The sequence below is a fragment of the Lactuca sativa genome, chromosome 3 (genome assembly GCF_002870075.4).
Source record: "Lactuca sativa cultivar Salinas chromosome 3, Lsat_Salinas_v11, whole genome shotgun sequence".
Taxonomy (NCBI): Eukaryota; Viridiplantae; Streptophyta; class Magnoliopsida; order Asterales; family Asteraceae; genus Lactuca; species Lactuca sativa.
The window spans coordinates 320,626,132-320,644,674 of NC_056625.2; the positions used below are offsets into that span (position 1 = coordinate 320,626,132).

The 18,543-nt window shown below is 33.9% G+C and overlaps 1 protein-coding gene across 1 annotated transcript; it reads left to right on the forward strand.

The window, feature by feature from the left end:
• The first annotated feature begins 14,864 nt into the window (after positions 1-14,864).
• On the forward strand, positions 14,865-18,201 carry LOC111890436 (probable alkaline/neutral invertase F). The gene is made up of 4 exons (XM_023886555.3): positions 14,865-15,491; positions 16,470-16,910; positions 17,009-17,567; positions 17,640-18,201. The coding sequence occupies exons 1-4, from the start codon at positions 14,865-14,867 to the stop codon at positions 17,942-17,944; spliced, it is 1,932 nt and encodes a 643-aa protein (XP_023742323.1). The 3' UTR covers positions 17,945-18,201.
• Positions 18,202-18,543: the final 342 nt, after the last annotated feature.

An 18,543-nucleotide genomic window follows, 5' to 3' on the forward strand; every position in this document is an offset into this window, starting at 1 on the left:
AATCAACTTATGTGGATACTTGATATAACAATTGTTGTCATTTACATTTCTTTACTTTTCCGTAACTAACTCACTAACTTCTAACTCTTAATATTATTGTTGAGCTTTTAGATCCTTCGAGATTAACTATTCCGCTATATACTTGTTCTAACGTTTGTTCAAGTGTGTCTCAAAGTTTTTCTCTCAACAACATGACAATTAGGGTTTACATGGTGTAACCCTAACTATATAATGATCTTATTCTTGGAGAAAATCGGCCACTATGTGTGAGAAAAAGGGCTAGCCGATTTCATGAAGTGTATATGTTCTCTCAAGTTATTCCAAGTGTATTTGGTGTTGTGTGAACCATTTGAGGTGTCACACTTGGGGCACTAGGCACTCAAGCTTCATGAAGACATTCTACATCAAAGAGGTATATTCTAACTTGATATATTCATATAAATTAATGTTATTATGCTAGTTAGGATGAATACCTTGGAATGTTCATATTTGCATGTATATTAGAGAAAAACATAGATTTAAGGTATTTAGGGTTGCATGTACACTTAAGAGTGTTAGAATGCTCAAAACCCAACAGTGGTATTAGAGCCTAGGCTTGCTTTTTCTTATACTTGATGCAAATAAATTTTTCGAAGCCAAGAAGCTGTCCAGACAGAAAACTCGATGAGTTTCTTCAATAAACTCGACGAGTTCATTGTTTAATGTATGAAATCGACGAGTTCTCTATAGAACTCGACGAGTTTTGGCCCCAGACAGCTTACTTTCGTGTTTCTTGGCTGGAATTGGACTGGGAACATTACCAAAAGCTTTTTTTGGACTTGTAAACCTATTTTTGATGTGGTAATGTTCATGCTAATCCAATTTCAAATATACTTGTCAATAGTTTCATGTTTTGTATTAGTTTAAAAGTTATGCTAATTACATGAAAAAGTTTGATGTGAATTATCTTTGTTCATATGAGTTGCTTAGATTAATAGATAAGTTAATTGATTATGTGTTTTCAATCCATTTTAATCTAAGAGATGATTCTAAAATGTGTTTGTGTAACTTGTCCTCAAGTTACATGAAAGGTCACATTTAAGTTTCTTAAAACTCATAAAAGATGGCAAAGGTTACAAAATGAAGAGCCTTGTTCTCATTAAATGGTTTTATGACTCCATAACTTGTCCTCAAGTTATGGAGGTTCAAGAGTCACTTCATTAAGTAATAAAATGTGTAACCTTAATTAATTCCATAAGTTACAAAATAAAGAAAAGTTACATTCTTTTATTAGTTTAAAGTCTTGCATAACTTGTCCTCAAGTTATGGAACTTGAAGAGTTTTTTTTAATTAAAACTACTTTAAACACATAAGTTATGGAATTAATTAGTTTTGAATAGTTTTAAAACTTGCCCTCAAGTTTTGGAATTTGAAAACTTTTCACTTATGAATACTTTAATTCCAAGTTAGCCCTTAGAATTTTAAAAGTTAAAATTCAACCCTTATACTTTATAATATTATAAGTTAATAATATTTATATATATATATATATATATATATATATATATATATGTGTGTGTGTGTGTGTGTGTGTGTATAAGAGTAAAGTCAGTCTTACCGTTAGTAGGCCTCATTCACGAAGTCGGACTATAAGGGGGTATAAGGTTACTACCTATAAAATGGTAGTTTAATGGGTGTCCACTCTCACACACCGCTTCCTTGACCGGTGGAGGGTCGTTAGCCGAACGGGTAGGACAAGGACTAGAATTCTCCCTTCATTAAAACTATTAATGATAAATACTATGTAACTAAACTCTTATTAATATCCAATCTTAGTTACTTAGGAAAATGTGAATAAGGTGCTAATCCATGAAATTACACTTTGCACTTTGTTTAAGCCGTTAGTGGAGCGTGTGTGGTTAACCGGCACACTAACCTGGACTTAACAAGGTAGGCAAAAGGGTAACTTAATATTTATCATAGTATCGGTGGAGTGTGTGTGGTTAACCGGCACATCGATTGAGGGGTAAATATTAGGGGTACCAAGTATATTTGCATGGTTACTTCACACCTTGTTTTGTGATCCTCGAAATCTCAGTCACAAAACCTGAAGGGCACACTCGAGATTGAAACATGCCATTGAAAGTTCAATCAATCTCAAAAGAATCTGGGAGTTTCAAAAACCAATTAAAACCTAATAATACATTTCGTTTATCTTGGTGGAAATTGGTGAATCGTCATTCACCTACCTTCAAATATCTTATAGCTTGGATTACGGCATCCCTCTTCCGGGTTATAAAATAGTTTGTAGGGTCCTAGACTTAATATTTCATATTGGGTGTTATATTAAGGATTTTTAATCAACTATCTTGAATATCTCCCAAAAGATGTCTAGTTCAGACATCTATGATCCTCCCAAATCTCTTGGAACTTCACTTCCTCTATTTCCTCCAATTATTCTCCCTATCCCACAAGTTCAAGGTCACTCAAGCCCTATTGGCAAGGCAAGGTCTAGGTGTGATCACATCTTGGAGATGAAGTCACATATTGACAATCTGGGAGAGTTGGGTGTCAAAGTCTTGAGAAAGTTAGTGGTTCAATCACTTTCTAAGTCACATAGTGAGTTCCTTTGGGACTCCGATGAAAGAAACTATGACAAGACCCTTAATGATTTGCTAAGATCAACTTCCCAAACTACCATGGACATTGACAATGGTAACATTGGATATCTAGAAAAACCTTCTCTTCCCAAGGAAAGGGATTGACCATAGTCAACTAGGTTGACCAAATGGTAAAGAGAAAGGCTAAGTATGTGATAGTCCCATGTACCACTACCAAAGGGTCCATATGTTGAATTGCCAAAGGAAGGGGTACTGATTGCGAAGCTGCCAAATTTTTTTTCCTAAGGATGTTAAAATCAATAAGTTTGACTCTACTTCAGGTAAAGTCCACTATCTAACTCTGCTAAGTTTCTATTCTGAGATTCTTGATACATGATGTGACTAGGTCACATGATGATGTTTTAAGAATCAAATAAAAGTGAAGAAAGTTAAAGAAAGAGTATGCTAAATCTGATCGCGTAGATGGATTTCTATCGCATAGTTTGAAGATCGGATTCTTGAGCTACTTCTTAGGAGTTATGATATATTGGTTAAGAATAGATAACAACAAAGTTTTCATGTGCTTTGCACTGTAAGGATAGTTTTTCTGCAAAGTTTTTAAAAATAAAAGGAAAATATTTGATTTTATTTACTTTAAGTATCCTTACAATGGAATTTGTGAAAAGAGTGTTGCTTATATGATTCCATTGATAGCAATATTGGAAAATGGATTTGATTCTTTCGTTTGTGGCAGTGTCTAAATTTACCAAATAAGGAAAGATTCTCATCACCCAAGTTTTCAATTGGACCGAAACTTGGAATCGTGCAAGTTGTATAGTATGATGAATGAGAACTTTCAAGCATTGTAAAATTAAGACTAATTCCTTTTTCACATGTTTAAGTGAGTCAAGTAAAGGACTAAGGTATCGAGTACACATTCTTCTGCATTGGCCAAAGTCCACCACAAAAGATGGATAAGACTATTCGTCATGATTTACTAAGTCTAGTAAATATGGTTATACTTACAGACCTAAGTATAATTCTGAAGCATTGAAAAGATTTCAGTGTATGGCAGAACGAGTGAGAAGAATCAAATTACGCAGAAGGATAAACGTTTCTCAAATCTGAAAAGATGAGAGAGTACTTTAGTATCATGTTATATGATCATCTTAATGATTAAGATACCTTATCACAATTCATCCTCTAAGTGCATTCTGATAGCTATGAAAAGGAGCTATGAATTGTTGAAGTGGTTAAATCAAGAAGATGATTCATACTTCGTTCCCAAAACTATTCTTAGAGTTATACTCTAAGATTATAACTTGAGTGAAATGTCTTAAAGAAGGTTTAAAACACTTGTCAAATGTAAGAGTAAAAGTTTTCTACTCTTGTACATTTGAAATTGATAAGTTGTGATGTTTTGGATAAAACAAAGACCAACTAAGGCCAATTGTGTGAAGTGTTTGTCTTGATTAGAATCCACACTATCTCTTGAAAATCTGAAAAGAAAGTCTTATATGTCAAGAGGACAGTGGGAGTCTTAAAGGTCTTGAAAGTCTCAAGAACTAATCAAGAATAAAACCTGAAGTTCTTCACTAGCACACGACTTGAGGTTTATAACCTATCGTGTTGACATATTATGTGCCCATTCCAATTAAAGTTGGCTTTGCATATGAGTTCTTAAAGTTCTGAATTGGTTGCACAACAACTTGGAAGCAATGGCAGGACCTTGAGCTGCTAGATGGCAAGAAATTAAGATTGAGTTCAGTTCACATGAGTTTGGATTTGTCATTATCCTTGTCTTGTGACTATGGTTTTGACAATCCACATGGATAAGAACACATACACCATTAAATCTAAGTGTCATAAGGTTTCTCTCCGATTCATGAAAATGATGGTGAGGAAACACTTTCACTAAGTAGATTTTAGCTAGATAGCAATTGAGATATTTGCATTCACAAAGTCGTTAGTGGAGCGTGTGTGGTTAACCGGCACACTAACATGGACTTGTGAGAAGTGGAAAAGGTCTAAACAATCGAGACTATGATTACGACATCCCTTTTCATAGTTCTTAAAATTGTTTAGACACACCTGTGAACTATCTAAGATAAGGTGTATGATATTGATAAAGTTTTCTCAAAGCAATCTAGTATCAGAAATCTGAACTTTGGTAAGAAAGTCAATAAATTATTGTTTTTTCTAGAAGTTCGGTTGATTTCTGAGTACATGTCAAAGCTAGTGGGAGCATAAGTGTTATGCTAATAATCATCATGTTAGTGGGAGCATGATAATTATGATAAAGGTTGCAAGTTAGCACTGTTAGTTATAGAAAACAAAAGGTTTCAATTGGGAAAAAGTTGTTTTGCTATAATTAAGGGAGAGGAAATTATACTTCATCTCAAATCTATAAGCTTAGATCGTGAGATTTTAATCAAATTTAGTCAAGTATATATATGAATGTTATGTTGTAATGGCTCAACATAAGAAAATTTTATATATGGGTCCATTATTTGCGTTCTAAAATTCGATTATGATTACGGTGTCCCTTTTCATAATCTGAATTATGAGAACTTGGCAAATTGAAATGGAAATATTATAGCAAAAGACTGGTTTAGTCTTTATGTGAGACATCATGAATCGTGTCCCATATGATGCGGATATAGGACCGATTACATGTGCTCTATTCATCATTTCTAAAATTTCCCAAATGCCTGGGGCATTAAGAAGGGAAAAGGTCTAGAACTGGATATGACTAAAAGGATTAAGCAATTGTCGAGGACAATCTAAGGTTTACCAAAGATAGGATGCTCAGGGATAGTTGGAAGTAGGGTGTTAATTTTGGAAGGAGCATATTGACATATTCTGAAAAGAGACGACTCTTGTTCAGAAGTGATAGTCAAAATGGGAATATAGGAAGGTGGAAGTTATCTGTGTAAGATTAGGAAACTTAATGCAAGAAGAATGTTCAAAGGCAATGAAATTTGAATATGAGACTTCAGTTCCATGGAGTTGATCTCCATTGGAATACTCTGTAATGTTTGTTGACAAGTCCTTATGACTTTGTGCATAATCGTTACACGTGGACCAATGCATATAAGTATAAAATCTAACAGATTTCGATAAATGATAAGGATTTGGAATTCTTACATTTACAATAAGGGGTTGGGAGTGTGAAATTAGAATTATGGTTCAATTGGTTTATTTCACAATGTAAAGATCATAGACAAACATAGTGTGCACACTTGGTGTATGGCATGACTATTGTTTAGAAAACATAGTGTACATGCTTGGAGCATGGGACAACTATTGTTTTAATTCAAGAATAAAGTTGATAGCTGAAACAGTATGCAATGAATAATGTGTAATCATATGGTGATAAATAAAAGGTGTTTTATTTATATTCATAAGTTCTGAGACCATATTGGATTCAATTATTCTTGTGTTTCATTTTGCATGTTTTGACTTCCAGAATAACTAGGTCGTTCTTCCTGAATGACTAAGTTATTCAAACCATCCACAGTCGGTCATATGTTGGAAGTAGATATGAATCAAGACTGTCATGGGTTGGGCTTGTAGAGGTCTAAGATGTTGGATAAGGTGATGCTACAACACTCATGAGTGCTCATAAGTTCTGAGTATTGGATTCAACCCACGCTCATTGGAATCACTTCATGGATTTTATCACGATAATATCTTATATTCTTCAAACCTAGAGATATGAGTTGTTACTATGAATTGGTTGTACATTGATTGCACGAAAACGCATTGGTAACTCGGTGTTATAAAACGTGCCTTTGTGTATGATTCAACAAGTAGTAGAACAATCCATATGAGTCGAAGTTTATCGATTCCTTTTACCTTGGGGATAAAAGCGATATCTGTGGGCCCCTCGATGATTTAATGATGATACATGTGAGTGCTTGGCCAAGCCAGGAATGATTTGATTTGTTCAATCAGTTAGTCATCATGAATCAGAAATCGGGAAACAACAAATGGACAGAGAGAATGATTTATAATCCATGTCTCAGTCCATATGATATCTAGAATGGAGGAATATATGATCACTTATCTAATGGACAAGTCATTGACAAAGGACAGAGATTATCGACAAGGTCAGAGTTCGACAGAAGCTTTTGAGAGCTATGATTTCCAGTCGGTTCTAGAAGTCATACGCAATAATAGTTTTAGACTTATCCAAGTGGGGGACTGTTGGATTAATGTCTAAGTCCATAACTGTAATTGGTAAGACTTGACCCGACCCGGCATGGTCCATTTGGGTTGCATGGCATCATGAATTTGGATAGACTAAAATGAGATAAATAACACTTAAGGTTTGTTAATATATTATAAGTTTTAATATATTAATAAGATTATTTAATTAGTATTGATCAAGAATTAATCTAGAATTAATTAAGTGATCAAAAGAAGACTAATTAAATATATTGGTTGATTGTGTAAATCATCCATACTTATATAGTGGGCTAATGCTCCATGGATTGTCAAGTTGGGCTAAAACCCATAAGATGCTCTATGGATGCTCCATGGTGTATTTGTACCCATGGATCATGGAAATGAAGGGTCATGACAATTAGGGTTTACATGGTGTAATCCTAACTATATAATGATCTTATTCTTGGAGAAAATTGGCCACTATGTGTGAGAAAAAGGGCTAGCCGATTTCATTAAGTGTGTATGTTCTCTCAAGTTATTCCAAGTGTATTTGGTGTTGTGTGAAACATTTGAGGTGTCACACTTGGGGCACTAGGCACTCAAGCTTCATGAAGACATTCTACATCAAAGAGGTATGTAATTCTAACTTGATATATTCATATGAATTAATGTTATTATGCTAGTTACGATGAATACCTTGGAATGTTCATATTTGCATGTATATTAGAGAAAAACATAGATCCAAGGTATTTAGGGTTGCATGTACACTTAGGAGTGTTAGAATGCTCAAAACCCAACAAATTGTTGGGATATGGATGTTGCGTCTTGGGCTTGTTTGTTGTTAGCCCAGTTTTGTAACCGGTTTGGGCCTGTCCAACCGTGTATAATTTTATTCTAGGGTTTTAGTATTTAAGGTGCATGTATGCATCCTTTGTAATTAACGCTTTTATTATTCTTATCATAGTATTGTAAACCCTAGCTCGCCTCTACAGTGGAAGTTCTTTATCGAGCTCTGCTGAGGCGTGACTACATTTAAATTATTAGCATTATATTGATTCTATCATGTGTTCATTGTCTTGTTTGATTTAGTTGTTTGTTCTTCATTGATTTACCTATAAAAGATCTAAACGATCTAGAGGTTGTATATCTCATCATATATCATTCTCATAATATACTAATAAATCATTTACATCAATTTATTATTCCAAATAATAAATTCAACTTCTCTCCAAAAGTCATCCTGTCAAGTTGCAAGAATGAATGCAACCCAAAAGGATTGTGATTCTATAAATTTAAGTAAATACCAATTATATTTATGGGCTTAGACACCTAATCCAACACAATTGGACCAAAAGAAGTCTAGATCTAACACCAATACTTCTGGAGTGAGTCAAGAAGCTCATCAATCACTCCAAGGACTCAAAATGCATAAAATAACAACATAACTAGATCTAGCATCATGGATCATCAAGATGTGAGATTTTTACCTCAAAATGCTTGCAAATGATGAGCCAACCCCGAATCTTCAAGCTCAAGACACCTTTCCAAATGGTCATCTTCTTCTCCTTCATAAATCACTGAGAAACACTCTTTAAGGCTTAAAACTCACAAAAACACACTAGGGTTTCAGTTTCAGGACAAAGGAAGGTGGAGGGTGGCTAAACATGGCCAAATAAGGCTATCATAAGGTTTGAATAGGGTGCAAACCCTAAAAATTAGGGTTTCACTCAGTCTTACATACGTCATGCGTACTCCATGTACGCCCACCATATGTGGATGGGATCCGTGATCACAACACCGAGCTAGTACGCTAAGCGTACCACCTAGTACTCCCCGCATACTAGCTAAAGGACCAAAATGAAATTTTTTTGATAAAGATGGTTAAATGCAAAACTTACCAAACTTGAGTGTTACATTTTATTTCTCAAGTAGAGCAGTTGGTTTCATTGGCTGAGGGCAGAGTGTTAAGATTCATTCTTTCAAATGGCTAAGTGATTTCTGCTACGATAGGGTCTGGATGGCAGGGTTGGGAGGTGGTTATCGGTATGGGATGAATCTCTAATCTTAGACGGAATTCAGGAAGTTCGGGCAGGATCGACTAGCATGGTAAAGGAAGTAGTATTGAATGATTTTGATGATGAAATCTAATTTAAATGGCGGAGAGTTGTAACATCTTGTTTCAAGAAGTTTCTTATTTCAGGATTATGGACAATAAATAGATCAAGTAAAGGCCTTGGGCTTCCAGGTAATAAGTTTTAGAACCTATTCGATGTTGATAATGTAGGTTATGCGATCCAATCCCTTGGTTTGTGTTTTGGAGTCAAAGGGTATAACGAGAAAAGTGATGCTTCAGACTTCTTTCTTGGATTAAGGATTTTAGTTTGGTATGTTTTAAGTTAAAAGTAATTAGATAGGATCGTAGGGTTCTTCAATACCTTTCCATGCATATAAAGAACGCCGAAAATGGAGTTGAAACGAAGAAGTTATGACTGTTTGAAGTTATGCAAAGGGAGTCTGGCAGTACGTTGGGCGTACACTAGCGTTACGCTAGGTGTACTAGGCGTAACTTTAGGTACATTGGGCGTACCATCGCAAATTAAAAACCCTATTTTCATGATTTTGAGCCCTATTTAAGGTCTCTAACCCCTTAGGGGTCCTTCCTAACATCAACCTCCACCCTCTTGAGCCTCCAACTCGAAACCCTTGCCCCCATAGATCTAATATTGAGCCTTTCTATGTATTTTGAGTGCATTTTGTGCTTACAAATTATGTTTATGGTTTCAGGTACTTCCGTTTTCAAAAGGAAGGTCCCGAATTGAACTCACTGCATCCCCTGGAGTTTTATTCCGCACTGAATGTTTACAAATTACTCCGATATTTAGAGAATACTTTGACTCTGGTCATTTTTTGGAACAATGAATGAATGATTTTAACTTATTTAAAATGAACTTTTTACTCGGTATTTTTGGGACGTTACATATATCGCTAATATATCTTCAATTTACTCTTATGTACTTGTGGAGCTTAAATGTTATTTTGAACAATCTTATATGAAACTGATGATAACTTTGGATTTGTTTTATGTTTTTTATACTCCCATTGAACTTTGGAATCTATTTGTGGTTGATAATTATATGAAATTGATGATAACTTTGGATTTGTTTTATGTTTTTTATACTCCCATTGAACTTTGGAATCCATCTGTGGTTGATAATTATACTTATTGATATATTTAGGGTTTTCATGTTGACTTATGGTTTCAGTAGAGATTCCAAGCTCTACTAACATGATTTTCTTTTAATTAGTTAACACTCATTTAGATGTCATAAAATTGATTCGCTAAGTCAATTTGAAACACATTTGCTGATAAAAATAGTCTTAGATCATCAATATTAATTTATATATCCTTGTGTAATTACATTTTCAAAAGGTTTATATCCTGCTTAAAATATAATTTTGCATAATAGAATTCATTTAGAAACAATAAAGATGAATCTATTAAGTCAAATGAAGTTTATAGCTTATAATGGAAGGTTAATGCTTCATGGGTGCTTAACAAGCTTTTAAAGCATTAATATATTTAAATCATTAAGTTATGGATATAATAATATGTTTTAATGTAATAAAATAAGTTAATAAGTCTAATTATGTCTATAGTAGTCATTTGGAATGTCTATGGAAGGTTTGAGAGCAATTGCATCAACGTACAATACAAAATAAGACTAAAACCACGAAACAGGCATGTATGGGCTATACACCGCTCAAGTGTTTTTATTGTCCGTTTGACCTCAAACCACTTCCACAACTTCTCAAATAACTTATCTAACTTATCCAGAGTATAAAATAAGTTGGCCAAGTGTTGGAGCTCTTAATATCATAACTAGAAAGGTTATCCCCGATACGCGGGGGCCAGAAGCTTTCAATGTTATTTCCGAATCGATAAATATGACAGACGTAGAAAGTGGAAGGATGAAAAACTCGGGCTTTGCCACGGACCGTTTTTTTCATGTTTTTATGAAAAAAATATAAAAGTTTTGACTGCAAGGACTAGAATGTCAAAATGGCTAAAGAATTAAAGGGGTAGGAATTAACAACTTTTTAGAAAAGGGATCAAAGTTGTCAAACTGTTAAAGTTTTGTGGCCAAACTTTAAATATTAAAAGATTCCTAAAAAGTATTAAAATATTGATTGCAAGGACCAAAAGTGTGACTAAAGAATAAAGAGCAAAATTGCCAAAAAAAAAACTTCTAAATTTACTCTTAAGATTCATTTCTTTAATTTTAATATATATATATATATATATATATATATATATATATATATATATATATATATATATATATATATATATATATATATATATATATATATATATATATATATAAAGTTATTAAGTGACAAGTATAATCTCATGATATAGGTCGACTTTGGGAATCCAAACACCAAAGTTAGAATTAAGTGGCTACTACAACCTAAAGCGAGTTATATTGGGTGTAGATGTCCCTAAACTTATGTTGGAGTTGATTGATTTCATATAATTATACCTTTGTGTGCAGTGTGAATTCCATAAGTAACTTCCTTCCGATTACAACCGCAACAAAATATTCATTAGAATGCATAAATATTTTGAGTAAAGAATATAATGCAAAAAAAGGAAATAAATAAAAAATAACGCTGATATTCTAATATTTTTTTTTATCTATATTTAATATGTAGAGTGTAGACTAGTGAAAAATATACTCAATCATATTCAAATATATTAAAAAATCATAGTCAAAATATACAAAATTATAGTCAAACTTACAAACTTTTATTGGGTATATATATATATATATATATATATATATATATATATATATATATATATATATATATATATATATATATATATATATATATATATATATATATATATATATATATATATATATATATATATCCAAACGACCTTAGGAACAGTAAATTTTTTGACTTTAGGTTTTTACCACAAATGTTTGATTTATTTGATATTTTTTGTCTCTAAAATCAAAACTTTTATATTTTTATGTTTTGATTAAATTTTTATTTCTTTAGGTTTTTGCCACAAATCTTTAGTGATTTTGACACTTTTAGTCCTTGCAGTTAAAAGTTTTATATTTTTATGTTTTTGTCACAAAGTTTTAATGAATTGGTCACTTTTCGTCCTTATAGTCAAAACTTGTACATTTTTATTAAAAATACAAAAAACCTCTTTTTGAATTTTGCCACTATATTTACCCAACTTTGGCAACTTTAACATTATTGCCACAACATTTTTGGATATTCTCCACCAATGTCCATTCTTTTGGTTGTACACTTTTGACATCTAATTTTAAGGGTTATGAACTTTCTCCCCTATTTATGATGATTTACAATTTTCGTCCTCGAAGTGAAAACTTTTATATTTTTAAGTTTTGATTAAGTTTTTGTGCCTTTAGGTTTTTGCCACAAATCTTTAGTGACTTTGACACTTTTTGTCCTTACAGTCAAAACTTTTATATTTTGATGTTTTTGCCACAAATTTTTACTGACTTTGACACTTTTCAACATTCCAATCAAAACTTTTACATTTTGACATAAAAAACACATAAAACCTCCTTTAGACTTTTATCAATATATTTTCCCAACTTTGACAACTTTCATACTATAGCCACAATATTTTTGATTTTTCTCCATCAGTATTTTTTCTTTTGGTTATACACTTTTGACATCTAATTTTAGAGGTTGCCGACTTTCTCCCCTATTTGTGGCGATTTACACTTTCAACACATCTTTTAAATTTTATCGATTTTTAACTTCAATGACATAGTCCAAAAGCGGTGGAGCCACGCGTCATTATAAAGTCATAGGTGAAACAAGAGGAAATCACTCACGCAGTCACGCCTCTTACCCTTCTGCGTTTAAAAATATTGGAAAAATTAGACTTTTAAGACACACACTATTGGGCTGACTATGGGTCGAAAATGGATCAAATTGCAGATGACAAGGCGAATTCATGATGGACTAGACCACATCGCAGGTGGGCTAATGGTCTGTGATTTAATTAACTATTTTTGAAAAAATGTTAATTTTTAACTATTTTTTGCTAAGTAATTAATTATTGTAAATTCCTCTTTTGTTAAAAATCTACATCTAAATGATCATTTTATATTATCTCATAAAATTGTGTATAAATTAAAATATTAAACTTATTGCAGAACTTGTGAAGTATTTGCATCATATCGTGACAAACTCTTTGTAAAGCGTTGTTATAATAATAAAAAAAGATTTTCATTTGATTAATGTCTAATATATTGATAGTAAGTTGTTTGTTAATAACTTAATATGAATGTTTGGTTAAACACTAAGATGTATGACATACTACGGGCCAGCCTAGAGCGAGTGTGGGCTTGACAACCGTATAGGGCTACACAGTACAAAGCATCCTATGGCCTAGTTATAAAATAAGTCGAATTTAGAGGACAATCAACTTATGTCGTGTGAATCGGGTATATTTGTACTTTGGACTTTGGAGGTGTTTTATTATTTATCTGTGGGCCTAAGAAATGCTCGGACCCATCTTTCATCACTTGTATGACCATTAATTAGGAATTTAGGATACTTAATTTTATCATCAAATATATAAATTTACATGTCGATTATTTATTGGTTATATGTAATTGGGTGTGTTATTTATTAATATGCTATGTGATATAGACATCATATTCATAGATAAAAGCCCTTAATTTATATGAAATAACGGTAACGTTATTATATCGAAATAAATTTTTATATGTTACAAATTTAAATTAATATATAAATGCTACATTTGTTTCTTTATAAGAATGTGTTGGTTTAACATTAATTTCTTTAAATATCTAGTAATGAATAACTACTTTTCAAACAATAACCACTCGCGTGAAAGATAGTTTACAATATATTTTCACTTGAGTTGCCATCGAACCATAAAATATATATTCTTTCATGGATCTTTTAGGATCCTGTTATTTCTTCTATCATATTCAAAATTTAAACCACATTTGACCTCATCTTATTCTTTCGATCGCAATATACTAATTTTTTTTTTTCTCTTTATGCTATATTTCAACCGTTGGCCAAATCATAGGTAAAAACATACCTATGAGGCTTTGTTTGGGACTACTTAGGTGTTAATATTGAGTTTTACCTGCTCACAAGACAATTATTCTAGACCACATGCTATAGGTCATTGACATGCAACTCCCTTGTGATTGTCTTCTTTTACATAATGACCACTCTTCATTTAAAAACAACTTAATTAGGACAAATCTTATTTTACAAATAGCACATTTTATACCAATATTATATACATAATTTGGAATATTGTTATATGACATTCTACATCGAGATAATTCTTTTCACGAGATTCAGAGAAATTTGAAATTAGGAACAGATTATGCAATTGAAATCATAGAGACAATAGGCAAAAAAACAAGAATGAAGTTTGATTTTTTTTTAATCTTTTTTGTCTGAGTTCAATTTTGAACTAGCATTTCAAAATGGATATGAATCAAATGATCCATATGCAACAACTTTTGAAAAAAAAAAATCTGAACTTTATTTTTGTAAAAAAAAAAAGGTTCCATAATGAACATTTTCAAACAATATAATTATTTTAGTGAAAATATTGATCATCTTGTGTTGTACTATTGTTTATGGAAAGTAAATATACACCCAAAAATGAAATTAAACCGGGAAATGAAAGATAAATATGCATGACGACGACGACGTTTCATAGCACCTGAAGTTTGTTATGCCTCCATGTGTTCTACTCTGATTGGTTATAAAACTTGCAACCATACATACCTCTTTGCGCTGTGAAGTCCGCTCAAATATTTGTCTCCAGAATTAAACCCTGTTTCTAAGTATTAATTACTATAGATGCCACACCCCCGTTGCCTCTGAACCACAGTGAAATGGCATTGACGCAATTCTTTCAATTTAGAGAGTCTTATTCCAACAAAGGACACCTCACATTTTCTAACCGCCAAACTGAATAAATAGTACACAAAGCTTCCTTACATTCACGCTTCTTTCATTTCTAATCTCTCTCTAGATTCCTATACTTGCTGTACAGAAATGGCTTCGAGTTCGAGCGAAGAACGTAACCACAAAAATGCTTCCAGTTTGATCGATGAACTGCAATTTGATATGGACGATGATCAACCGATGGTTGAAACATCAGGTGCAGAGAAAAGTCTATCAATGAAGGCGTCTGCGGAGCAGAGCGATACGGCTGATGAGATTTGGCGAAATATCGAGAATAACCGCGTTCGGTTTCCGACGAATCGTGATGATCGTAGAGAAGGATTGAAGAGAACTACTACATTGAAATCTCCACCTGGAGCTGAAGGAGAAGTCGTCGTTTCGACGACTGATGATTCATCTAATCAATCTACACCTACGTCACCGACGGGGACCGATGGAGGAGGACGCGACGGAGAGTCATCGGACAAGGAGAAGGCAGGACGTGGTTCACTTGAGAACAAATCAATTTTGAAGCCGTCGCCTAGCGTCGGTACGAGTCTCCTCAACCTTGTCAATGAGGGGACTGGTGCAAAAGCAAGTGGTACAGAAAACGGTAGTCCGTCGATGATGGATGAAGCATGGGAACGACTGAGAAGCTCGTTTGTTTATTTCCAGAAAAAACCAGTCGGAACACTAGCTGCAGTTGATCCTAGTGCGGAGGCATTGAATTACAATCAGGTACATACTTCAATTATATTTGATTGATTCTTTTGATTATAAACATAAATTCGTGCTTCTATCTATGTATAGCCATCTGTTTACTCCATGCATGTTTCTATGGCTCAACACATTTAACTATCCATACGGAAGACAGATCTGATAGCTACTAATCAGTTGCACATGTTATTCTCATCTTTCTCTGTTTTAAGTAGATCATTTCATTACGTCATACAGCTAGAGCATGGATCAATTTAGTTATCGTGCATGTCTCTCATTTTAATCCAGTGCATGTCAGTTTATGCAGGATCCATTTGTTTACATTTACGTTTTTTCTGTCTCCGAGTGAGTGAGTGAGTGTGTATACATGATTTGTTTACTTGTGTATTTGTGTGATTCTTCTTGGCCTTGCCTCGTGTAATAATGCAAGCTCTGCGTATTTGGTAATGTTTTTGTAGAAACATTAATCATACTGGAATAAGTTCAACAGGAAATGCTTTCTCTGAGATCAACTAATCTGTAATTCTATGCGTATATAGTCATGGATATGCTCTGTTAATAAAGCAGTACCAAAAGACAGTTCCAGTATTTGGATTAGCTAATGATAGGATCATAATGCTGGCTATAACATTATGGATCAGCTTATAATCTACTGATTTAGCCTTCCAGGACAATAACATGCATTCTTACATAAAAACAGTTTGATATAACATTTTAAACAATGTCCTGGATTAGATTGAATTAGCTTCCTTTTAAGGTAATTTTAGTAGAAGAAACCAGAGGAATTACTATTCATGTAATGTTTTTTGGTTGATCAATCAGTCATCACTTTTATAAATCAATAAATATATGGACAGTTAGTAGTACTAATGCTCTGCATATGTTCATTTGTTGTGTCAAGTCAAGTGTCCCTAGATCCACTTAATTTGGTTAATTTCCGTTACAACTGTCTGGTAGAATGGTTACAGAAACACGATTTGATGTGAATTGTGCATGCAGGTGTTTGTGAGAGACTTCGTGCCTACTGCCTTGGCGTACCTCATGAAAGTTCCAGATCCTGAGCCAGAGATTGTGAAGAACTTCTTACTAAAGACTCTCCATCTGCAAGGATGGAAAAAGACAATTGACAATTTCACTCTTGGAGAAGGTGTGATGCCTGCCAGTTTCAAAGTCATGTATGACTCATACCAGGAAAAGGACGTACTGAAAGCTGACTTTGGTGGCAGTGCAATCGGAAGAGTTGCGCCTGTTGATTCAGGTTTCTGGTGGATTATACTGTTAAGGTCATACACCAAATGTACAGGGGACTACACATTGGCAGAGAAACCCGAAGTGCAAAAAGGAATGAAACTCATTCTCAACCTTTGCCTATCTGATGGGTTTGATACTTTCCCAACTCTCCTCTGTGCAGATGGGTGTAGCATGATTGACAGAAGGATGGTATATTATAGTATCTGTTGTAATTTTTCCTTATTACTTCATAATATAGTAATATATACTAGTATGAATTAAGTTTTAAATTAATACTATGTTAACAGGGAATATATGGATATCCGATTGAGATCCAGGCTCTGTTCTTCTTCGCGCTTCGGTGTGCACAACAAATGCTTAAACAAGACACTGATTCCAACCGTTTGATCGGGCGGATTGAAAGAAGGATTACAGCTCTAAGCTACCACATCCGAAACTACTACTGGCTAGATTTCACACAATTGAACAACATCTATCGCTACAAAACAGAAGAATACTCCCACACAGCTGTCAACAAGTTCAATGTGATCCCGGAGTCTATTCCGGATTGGGTGTTTGATTTCATGCCGTTGAGAGGAGGTTACTTCATTGGAAACGTAAGCCCGGCTCGCATGGACTTCAGGTGGTTCTTAATCGGCAACTGTATTGCTATCTTGAGCTCTTTAGCCACTCTGGCACAGGCTACAGCTATTATGGATCTTGTTGAGGAACGCTGGGAAGATTTAATTGGTGAGATGCCCTTGAAAATTGCTTACCCAGCCTTGGAAGGTTATCAATGGAGGATTGTGACTGGTTGTGATCCAAAGAACATTCGTTGGAGTTATCACAATGGTGGTTCTTGGCCAGGTAGGTAATTAATTAGTACGTAATTACTTGAATAAATTAAAATAAAGTTATGTTAATTTTGTTCGTGCGTAGTGCTATTGTGGTTGCTGACGGCGGCGTGTATAAAGGCGGGAAGGCCACAGATTGCAAAGAGGGCGATAGAGCTGGTGGAGCAGCGGCTTTCAAAAGATGGGTGGCCGGAGTATTATGATGGGAAGAAGGGGCGTTATATAGGGAAGCAAGCAAGGAAGTATCAGACATGGTCGATCTCAGGGTACCTGGTTGCAAAGCTTATGATTGAGAACCCCTCTAATCTTGCTATGATTTCTCTTGAAGAAGATAAGAAGATAGAAAAGCCCAGGCTTACTCGTTCTGCCTCTTGGTCTTGTTCCAGGTAATAACAACATTTTTCAGAAGAATTCAGAAAAACAAAACATTAACATTTTCCTTTTCTTTTCTTTTATCGTATGCAAATTAATGCTACTCGTCGTATATGGTGCGTGGTGACTTGTCACAATTTTGCATGGGGAGAATTGTTTTCTATATGTCTTGGTTTTTGTAACCAGTACACTATATCCTAGAATAATCAAGTCTGGCAATTTTCAATTTCTAGCCAGTCAATGAAGCAACTTTTTTCAGCTTCTTGGATACAAAAGAGTTATCCAGATTTTGGTGAGACTTGTTTCATGTTTCCTTGACAATTTTATTGCTTGAATTACTCAGAGTGCAGCCCCCACTTGGAATTTTTTTATGCATGTGCCTTGCCTAATATATATATATATTTTGGATATAAATATTGAAAATTTAATACTATATTCAACTATAATATCCAACACCTAGCTCAGATGCACGAAAACTAGGTTAAAAACAAATGTCCTTTTGAGATGAAGGACAAGTATTAGAAAGTAGAAAGATATTTGGTGGTTGTAAAGATAATAAGTAAAATTAGCAAGTCCAACAAAAGCAACTACACCTTTTGCATTCACTTTCCCTTTGT

Excerpts from the sequence above, each read along its gene's own strand:
- LOC111890436 (XM_023886555.3), top strand. The coding sequence starts at position 14,865 with ATGGCTTCGAGTTCGAGCGAAGAACGTAACCACAAAAATGCTTCCAGT. Across the intron at positions 15,492-16,469 it reads AGGCATTGAATTACAATCAG|GTGTTTGTGAGAGACTTCGT; the intron begins GTACATACTTCA and ends TTGTGCATGCAG. Across the intron at positions 17,568-17,639 it reads CAATGGTGGTTCTTGGCCAG|TGCTATTGTGGTTGCTGACG; the intron begins GTAGGTAATTAA and ends GTTCGTGCGTAG.